This window comes from Psittacula echo (assembly GCF_963264785.1).
Source record: "Psittacula echo genome assembly, chromosome: 2".
Classification (NCBI taxonomy): domain Eukaryota; kingdom Metazoa; phylum Chordata; class Aves; order Psittaciformes; family Psittacidae; genus Psittacula; species Psittacula echo.
In genome coordinates, this window is record NC_137737.1 from 97,879,470 (window position 1) to 97,889,616 (window position 10,147).

Consider the following 10,147-nt stretch of genomic DNA (forward strand, 5'->3'; position numbering starts at 1 on the left):
AGCACTTCTCTGCACCATTTTCATCTGGTAGTCAGAATACATTACAGCAAACAATACACCATTTATTAAGTCTGGACATTTAGCCCAGGCCACAACATTCTGCCTGCAGGGCATAAGGGTGTGCAGGTCAGACATGCACTTGGTCAAGCGCCCCTTCACCAGAAAAAGCTCCTTCTGTGGAATCGGCATGATTTCCCCTGGAATTTTAATTTTCCTATCAGGAAACAAAAGCTCCTCCGTAGCAGCTTTTTGCCCAGTGAGAAGCCTGCCCCAAGCCATGGCAGCCCCGTGGCAGACAGCCAGCTCCCCGGGCAACTGCTTGGTCATGAGCCAGGCAGTCAGTTCCCTGAGCAGCCAGGTAACCAAAGCCCAGGGAAAAGTCCAGCCTGATGGGAACTATTTTCTGAGTCTTCCTCTCCCATGAGTAATGCCCAGTTCCGGATTCTCTGCTTCTGCTGAGGAACCCAGAAGCAAGCTGACCACTCAGTCGTTTTCAAGTCCTACCTCCTCACAGAAAGAAAGATAATGGTGCTCTCTGTGCTTCTTTACCTCTGCCTTTCAGTTTCTCCTCTCCCACAAACAACTCCAAATGCGTGCATCTAACAAGGCACTTCCTCCTGAAGAGCCAATGTGGGGAGAACCTCTTCTTCCCTTTGCTGTCCCACACAGCAGCAGTGGGAGCGACCCCAAGCCCTCAGCTCCAGGCCTCTTATTTCAACAAGCCACAGAAGGGAGAGAAAGGGCCTGGGACACAAAATTTGAGAAAGCATCAGGATGTCAGCTCTCTCCAAATCTCTATCTGCCAGAAAGGGCTCAAAAAACTTCTTCAAAGAGTTAAGGTACAGATTTCATAGATATTCTCCATGTGACTGAGGCCACTTCCTTACACATTGGGTGGCAAGTGGACTTGCAAAGTTATTTTTCAGATTCGGAGATGGAAACATTTTAAAGCACTCATCTGTTTCTAATGCTGGAGACTTCATACATCCACACCTCGGAGGAGTTGGATCCAGGTAAGCCAACAGTAAGACCAGACTTTTTTTGAAGACTATGACCTACGAGACCTGACAAAGGTCACATGGGAAGAAACAGAAAGAAAACCACAGCTCAAACACTTCCACCCCCAGTTTAATCTACTCCTACTCCCAGTTTAATCTCCATGCTCCGATCACTAAGTGTTAAGGCACATCCTTTCATCCTGTTCTCAAAACAAGGTTACTACAAGAAGACTTTTAAAAGGTTAAATTTTAACATGCAGACACTAAAATACTGCTAGAAATTAAACCAATCTATATTAACAGACCCACACATCACAAAAGAGCCCTTGAAAAAGCAAGTCGGGTGCAGAGAACCAGGACTGGGGGGTAATTCTTAAACAAAGCCAACAGAGGAGGAGATGTGTGAAGATGCTCACCTTGCTCTACACCTCACCTACAACACTAGGGCACAGCACTGATCCACAGTGAGTAACAAGTACCATGGATTAGCACCTCAAACATGCCTGGCCATTTTTAAAAAGAAACATTTTTTTTTTTTTATCACAGCTACTCCCAGCAGCCTTCCCAGCTCATCACTTCTTAGTGGTAAGCTACAGACTAAAGCAAACCACATGGATTGCACACTAAAAGCACTGCAAAATAGAGCTATTTTGCCTATACAGAAAAAAAATCCTGTGACAGCTGCAACCATCCATCAGATTTCTAGCAACATTTTCTAAATGCTAAAATCAGTTGCCACATAGCCCTGACTGATGAAACTGAAGGAAATGCAACACTGTAAGTGAACTAGGTAAGGTTTGAAAGTCTGTATTCAATACAATATGCACCTTACTGTCTCACAAATTTCTGTTCCCATCTGTCATTAAGGCAACACTTTAAGTTATTCTAACGTTGGTGATATCCTTAGATCATCAAGCAAAACTGCAAACCAAAGGAAGTTTGGCCTCAGTGAGGTGGCTGAAGACCAGGCATAGAGCATCAGACTTGTTCCCTCCATATGACACCGGTTGCCAACATACAGCATTAATGATCCACTTGTCGGAAGCTCCCCAGCAGCGATGACAGCATTTCCAAGGTCCTTACCATCACCTATGATGCGCTCACCGTGCAACGGGGGGGTTGCGTGCATGTGGCCATAAAACTTTAATTACAAATACCCTCACTCCCTCGTACATACACTGGAAAAAGAGTCTTAACGAGAAGCCCCGAGGCGAAATAAGGCGCAGCGGCCAGAGGTACAGCTCGCAGCCTCAACCCGTGCCCTCAGGCCGAGGCGCCCGGAGGACTGGCCCCGGCGGGGCTGCTGTCCCGGGGCGGGAGACTCGGCGGGCCGGGGCAGCTTCCCCGAGCCTCCGCCAGCCACTGCAGACCCCGTAGCCCCGCCGGCAGAGCCCTCCGGCGGGCGGCCGCAGGGCCGGGGCCGCCTGTCACCCACCTCTCGCCGCGGGGGAGCCCCGCGCCGGCAGAAGCGGGCTCAACGGGCACGGCCCCTGCCCGCTCCCCGCCGCCCCGCTTCCCGCCGCGGGCCCGCAGTCCCCCGCCTGCCCGCCCGCTCCCCACACGCAGTGGCAGCTGAGGGGCCAAGCGCCGGCGGCGCGGCCCCGCCGCCCCCCACCGGCTCCTCGGAGTACCCCCACGGCTCCCCAGCCATAACGCCGCGGAGCTCGCCCCGGGCTCCACGGCCACCGGGTCCCCCCACCGGCAGTGCTGCAGCCGAGGGTCGCGCACGGTGGCCCCCAAACTTGCCCTCCATCCCCCTTCTCCCGAGCCCCTGCATCCCCCTCCCCGCCGCCATGGCCCGTGCCTTACCGATCAACTCTTTGGGGACGTCGGAGCTCTCCTCGGCCATGGCGGCGCTGCCCGGCGCCCGGGGGTGCCCGGTGGCGGGGCTGCTTCAGCGGCGCGCAGCCCTCCGCCAGGCGAGGCGGGCATCAACCGGCGGGCGGGGGAGGGGGCGGCCGTGCGGTGCCTCTGTGGTGCGGGTGTGCGCGGAACGCGGCGGACGGAGGGAGGGAAAGAGAGGAGGGAAGGGGCTTCTCTCGCCCCGAGGAGCCGGCTCCCTCCGCGCTACATGACGCCCCCGGCTGCCGGCGAGGCCAGGAGAGGCATTTCCAGCGGAGGAACAGCCCGCACGTAGAGCGCAATGCCTGCTCCCTCCTTCCCCCTCACACGGCCAGCACCTCCACACCGTCCGGCTCCCCCCGCCCGGCACCGGCGGCTGAGGCGCGGGCGGGAGGAGGCGGTGGCTGCCCCCGCCCCGGGAGGGCTGGCGCCCGAGCCCCGGCCCAGCCTCCTCACCTCGCGAGAGCCGCTGGGAGCCGCCCGCCCGCCCGCGCCCACCGAGCACCCGGCGGTAGAGGAGGAGGAGCGGGAGGCGGCGGCCCGGAGCATCGCCCTCAGGAAGCCATCGCGCCCGCCCCGCCGCGGAGAGGGGGGAACAGGAGGAGGAGGGCGGCAGCGGGCTGGGAAATCGAGTGCTGCGAAGCCGGCCCCTCCTTCGCCTGATCAGCCCCCGGCGCTGCGGCGGGCCCAGAGGGTGGCGGCGGGGGCCATCTGCCGGCGGCTGCTAGCGGCGCGGCTCGAGTGGCCCGGCCCCTCAGCCGCAGGCCACGGCCGTCAGCGCGGTGTGTGGTGGCGGCACGGGCCCTCTTCAGCTTCCGCGCTGCCTTTCGCAGGTGCACCTCCAGGGCTTTACACCGCGGGAATTCGCTGGATTCATGCCATTAAAAGGGTGCGTGGTACGAAGGGGAGGTTGTTGTCGTCAAGTCAGTCCTCACGGCCTGAGGAAGCGATTGCTCAGGCTGGATCACTTCAAGCCCTGAAGAGGGTAACCTTTGATCCAGAACGCATCTGCTTCTGCCTCCCTCCTCCCCGCCTTATCTCCATAGGGACGGCAGCGACCTGTTCTGAGATAACACCCTCGCTGGAGATCGCTTAGGAAACTCCTTGTGCAGGGAGAGTCAAGTCTCTGAGCTTGGGCTAGGATGAAGAGAACCGATCATGCCTTCTTTCCCAGGACCAAAGACAAATCCACAGATTTGCAGTGTTCTGCTTGTTGCACTTTGCTGCTGAGAATATTGTTGTGCCTTAAAACCACATTAGAGAAACACTGCACGCGAGGTACCTAATTGCACCTCTAAAAACGAGGGCAGAAAGAAGCTTATTGGATGAGAGCGAGGGAAGAGGCTCGGCAGCTCTAGAAATCCTTTGCCTTGCTTCTGGCAGCTATGCCTGGTTTCGATGGAAGGATCATTTTCACTGCAGCAGGATTGTGATTGGCCGCCCTCCATCCTAAAGGGGTGGATTCCTGCATAAACCTCCTATTTCAAGCATTCTAAAAGTGAGTGACAGATATGGGAGATCCGAGTCATTTATGCCTAATTAAGGAATCTGAAATGCATTCAGTGAGAGCAGGGACATTAACCCAAGAAGAGTTATTTTGCTGTTATGGTACTATACAGCAGCACTCTATATCTCAGGGACTACTGCACATGCTGGTCTTAGGAAGAAACATAACTAGCAGTTTGAAATCAGTATGAGTTGTCAAACAATTTTATGATGATTCCCTGTGGCACCAACCAGATCTCAAAATAATGTCAGAGATGATTTTACCAATACAGATACAATCACTACAGAAATGGCTACAATTTGCTCTCCAGTTTGTTGCTTGCATGCAACAAATAAGGACATCCTTTAAAGAAAATAAACAAAAAGTGAACATACTAGTAAAAGAATATAGTAAAGAAGCTGCGTGCTTTTAATAAATAACAATGTCAATCAAATCTTGCCTGGGTATGTATATATATAGAGAGAATGCACTGTATTCCTTGTCAATTGACAGTCCTCAGCTCTCTTTTCCTCACTGTGTCTGAATCCTTTTCCGATGTATGCAGAATACCTGCTGACCTCTTCCTTCCCTTGATGCCAATCTTTCCTCACAGCTCAACAGAAAACTGTGTTTCTTGGTTGCTGTATACGCACTAGCTTAATTCTGCCAAGGAGCATGAGCATCTTTCAGCAGGGAACAAAAAAAGAATCAAGAAGTTCATACCTTTCCTGCTACCCAACAGGGAAAAATCAGATCATTAAGTCTGCATAAGAAAGGCCATGTTATTTCATGCAGTTATTTCCATTTGAGTCTAATGCCTGTGTTCAGCTGAAACTTCCATGAAGGTATTTTCTCTTCAATCACCATTCACTTGCACTGCAAAAAATGTACATTTATGGATCTATGACTGACATGCTTCTATACATGAAGCATGACAGTTTCTCATTCTGCAGTAAACCACCACCTCTTTTCTGTCTGAAACAGTATTTGAAGCATGGACCTTGCTTCCTTGGCTGTGACCAGACACCCACAGGCTTCTCAGCGTGCATCAGCTCCAAAAATGATGTGTTCCTTCCAGGCCTGCCTGCCTGCATCATTCTGCTGGGATACTGCTAGCACCTCCTCCCTCCCAGATCTCTACCACATGAGCTAGCCAGGACAGCCAGTACAGACAGTCCAGGATGTGTAAAGGAACTAAAAAAAGGAATAATGGCAGCAAGCAGGGCTTTTTTGTTTTGGGTTTTTGTCACCAGCACTATAGACTAATGAAGTAGCAGTGCCAAGGCTACTGTATAATCCCTGCTTCGGTGCCTGGGAGACTGGACCTGGTTCAAGGAAGGGGAGGTACAGACTAAACTCAGGTGGATTAGTGCTCCCAAGGCCAGGTTCAATCAGCAAACTGCATGGTTTCCCATTCTTTGTTCCCTGGACAGGAGGCAGAACATGCTTGGCCAGGCAGGCTGCTGCTTCCTGCTCCTCCAACTGCAGTCGTGCCTGTGGATTGGAGCTATCACGTCAGTCAAGCCTGGGAAAAAAAGGGGGTTTCCAGTCCCAGGAATCCACCTCCCAGCACAGAGAAGACTGGGCCTCCTTCCCAGGGATCCCAAACATCAAATCCCAGAGCCTTCTGAACAACAGAGCCTCTCCTCCACACTTTAAAGGCAAAGGAGCGCTACAGAATTTGCTGGCTTTGTAACGAGATACAATTTTTGTCCTCTCCTGTTGACCCTTACTCTCCCCTAGTCAGTTCAGCAGGGGTACAGCAAGGACACTTGGGAAAAGTTCAGCCCGCTACGTCAAGCCGTCCATGCTCACTCACTGCTGTTTACTACTTTACATGTTGTGCCGGGGTGAGAAATTGTGATACTATGTTGTAACCTGAATAGGTGAAGTGGATCAGAAAGGGGATTTTTGTCATTTCGGTGATTGAATTGTCTTTTATCCCTGCTTGCCCACCAACAGATGTGACCAATTTAGACTGGGATGACTGGGTTTCCTGCCTGACCTCAGTGGCATTCCTGTAACTGTCAGGTGCAGCTCATGCCCTGCGCTGCTCCTGAGCAGTCCATACTGTGTTAGCAGGGCCTCCTAACCTCACATTACCTACATTCCTACAAATGATCACCACTTCAGTGCCCTAGCTAGGTTTATGCTCAAGTAGTAGTGCAGCATTGCGCATCACACGTGCAGCAGGCCTGTGGAGAATGAAAAGATGCTACATGTTCTTCTACCAGAGCAGAAGTCATTTTTAAAGTTATTCAAAGGGGAACTGATTTGCCTGACACAGGAATAGAATCTGTGTGGTTTCATTGGTGATATTTTTTCTCTCAAGGCAGCTCAAGTTGTTGTAGTTTCTGGCATGACAGAAATGCTGATGAGAGTAGTGGGCTGGATTGTGTGTTAAATGGCTGCAGGGAATGTTGCAGCATCCACAGCTTATATTTAACTGACAGTAGCAGAGCAGGGGGGAACTAGAAGCTTCAGAAGACATGGATCAGGAAGGCATTTGTGACAGAAAGTGATGGGGCAGGGGGGATGTCCTCAAAACTGCAGCCTCATGCCTCACATTAGCCATTAATTACATGAAGTAACTTTTAAGGAACTTGTGACTCCACTTCTCAGAGGTCTGTATTATCATGGCACCTCACACCCTGTATTTACAAGGCCAGGTTGGACGGAGTCTTGGGTGACATGGTTTAGTGTGTGGTGTCCCTGCCCATTGCAGGGGGCCTGGAACTAGTTGATCTTACAGTCCTTTCCAACCCTAACTGTTCTATGATTCTATGACTCTATGACATATGGTGTAACATATTCCTGTTTTGCAGCCAGTCTGTTGCACTTGCCCTTCTTCTTAGCGTAAATCCTCTCTCCTCCTGCAGATAAGGCAGGTGTCAATAAGAGTTGGTGCCAAACCATTCACACTGTGGTAAGGTAGGGTATTCATACTCTCAACTGCTGTGCATCCTCCCTGCCACTTAGATTATGGCTTTAGCACTGAAGAATCTCAGTCTTTTTTCCTGGGAAGCAATAGTATGATATCAATGTTATGATGTGGTCAATTGCATGACCCTGCTCCTGCTGAAGCCAGTGGAAAGATTTCAGTTGCCAACAGCAGGTGTCAGACCAACATTCAAGTCAGACCCTGGAGTCATCCTGCTGCAGAACAGCATCCTGGTGGGAGGAACAACATGATCCAGTCTGATTTGCAAAGCTGCCTTGAAGCATGCAGCAAAAGCTGAGAACATCTCATAAAAGACAGCTCTAGAGATAAATCACCCAGCCTTGCCAGTCATGTTTCTAAGAACAAATTCAAAGGGATGAATTCTTCCCCAGCTATGCCTTTGCTGCCCCATAGATACTGTTTACTGCCCGAGTTGAATGCAGAATGGGGTCGCTCTGTCTCACATCCCACAGTGCTAGCCAGTCAAGCGTATCCACGAGCAGTATCGTTTAAGAAAGTGTTTGTTTTCAATCACTGCAATTATTACAAGCATTTTATAAACCAAGAGGCAGCTAATATACCACTCTATGGAAGTATGTGAAGCACAATTAAGATACATACTTCCAATGATGCCTGAGCTCAGAAGTTCATGAAGTCTGCCCATCTATGCCAACTTTATTTCCACTCAGCCTAAAAATAATTTATAGCACTTGGAGTTTGGGGCTCTATCCAGCTTTTTGTGTTTGGTTTTGTTTTGGGTTTTTTTGGAGGGTTTATTTGGGGTTTTGGTGGGGGTTTTTTTATAATTTTTACCCAATTAGTATCTTTGTGTTCATTGTCTATGTGTGGTGATACCATTAAATGTGGTATTTAGACCCCTCATTGATCACATCTGTTCAGAAACCGGTAGATGTTCCAGGAGTTAGGGATGCTTCGACATGAAGCATTAATTATAAAAAGAGCAGAAAACAAGTAGGTAGCTAATTGCACAATAATAAATATGTCTTATATTGCTGAATGACTGGATGCCAGCTTTGGAATTCACCAGCTGAGACAAAATTGATAGGGAAGAATGTGTGTCCTCCGTCAATTGCTAGTTTGGCAAAAGAAATGACACACTTGTAAGTAGTCTCCTGTTGTTATCTGTGACTGAGTCTTTTCAGACCATCTACTCTGGGTTGCCATATGCACTTAGGATTATTTCAGTACCCTGCACACACACACAAAAGTATTTTGTCTTGATTTTAAATAGAGTGAATATAAATGCAGCAGCAAAGATGCATATTTTGATAAGGCATACATTGACAATAGTGTTAAGAAGATAATTACAAAGAGCAGCTGACCTGTCTTAATAAGGGAAATCTATTCAGGATGATTCAGGTTACTCTACTGTATTTGAAGGAGGAAAGGGATAAAACAGGCTCACTAGAGATAAGCCTTGGGGTGGCACACCAATGTTTGACAGATGGTGTGCTAGCGAGGTCTGCCACACATAGTCAGGGATGGAGATCTATGTGGCAGCAAAGTCACAAGGGTTATGGATGTGTTAGAAACTACGGAAGCACCTGAGAATTGTTACATAGGAATGAGGAGTTCTCCCCCCGGAAAGTGGCAGGATCCATAGCCCAACTGCGGTGCATCTACACCAGTGCATGCAGCATGGGCAAGGTAGCTGGTCATCTTCAACCACTGTGGATCCAGCAGTGACCCGAGGGTCTGTAGTGATCATCTTCGGTGTTTGGTGTCCCCCAGGGTCAGTAGTTGTCATTGGAGGTGGGTGGCCATGATGCCAGTTTAATGTGAGGATCTGAAACAGTGCAGCTTCTTCACAGCTTGGGGTCTCCAGGTATCCATGTGTGGAGAACGGTTTTGTTTTCAAAGGAATTCCTGCTTTCAACTTCTTCACAGCTTGAAGTCTCCATGTATCCCAATCTGTCAACTTCCAGTACTACCTTAACAGAAGCAAAGGCTCTGCATGTTGATAGAAATGTATTGTTATAGGTAAAATAATTATCTTCACAAGCTGTCAGAAGGTTCTCCACAAGCTCTTCCAGAGTTTCATCTTTTATTGTTCTGATCTTGCCTGTTTCATACTGGCTGACAGTATGTTCTGGAGGTAACCGATCTTCTTCAACCACCATGGATACAGCAGCGTCCTAAGGGTCTGTAGTGGTGAGTGTCCCCCAGGGTCTGTAGTCCTCATGGGAGGTGAGTGGCCACAAGGGCAATTACCTTTTTCCCCTTTTGTTATGTGTTGGGTGGCGTACCTCTGTTGTTAATGTCAGGTGCTTCACATTCCTGGTGGATGACCTGTATCCAGGTTGCTGCTCTTGCAGCCAGCTCTTCAGCTGCACATGTCTGTCAGCAATCCTTGAGATAATGGACAGCAATTCCTCACACCAACCCTTGAGATAATGTAATCTTATCTGAGCTCCTCCCACTCATCTCTCAGGCAGTGGACAGTGGAATCCTATTTCAGCTCCTCACGCCTATCTTCGAGATAGTGGACCTCAGCTTCTCATACCAATATTTGAGACAGTGGATGGTGGAGTCTGATTTCAGTTCAGTCTCTTACAGGGGGGACCGTGTCGCTCTCTATAGCTACCTGAAAGGAGGTCGTAGTGAGGTGGGCATTGGTCCCTTCTCCCAAGTAACGAAGTGATAGCGCAAGAGGGAATGGCCTCAGGTAGCACCCAAGGAGGTTTAGATTGAGTATTAGGAAAAAATACTTGACTGAAAGTGTTGCAGATTATCTTAAGTTTACTGAATCTTTATATTTTTCTGTTTGTGAAACAGTTGCCTATAGGAACATCTTGATTTGAGAACCTTTATGTTAGCATGATTTGCTGTGTTACTTGAAATCTGACGTTATGTTGCTTG

At 49.6% G+C, this 10,147-nt stretch overlaps 1 protein-coding gene across 2 annotated transcripts in view; it reads right to left on the reverse strand.

Annotated features, from left to right (window-relative positions):
• Positions 1 to 3,196, reverse strand: part of CARMIL1 (capping protein regulator and myosin 1 linker 1) — a 193,347-nt gene extending 190,151 nt beyond the window's left edge. For both annotated transcript variants that reach the window (XM_080639492.1, XM_080639491.1), the window contains exon 1: positions 2,808 to 3,196. In XM_080639492.1, coding sequence (XP_080495618.1) covers positions 2,808 to 2,847 — 40 coding nt within the window. In that variant the 5' untranslated portion in view covers positions 2,848 to 3,196. The remainder of the gene's footprint in view (positions 1 to 2,807) is intronic.
• Between the last annotated feature and the right edge of the window lie 6,951 nt (positions 3,197 to 10,147).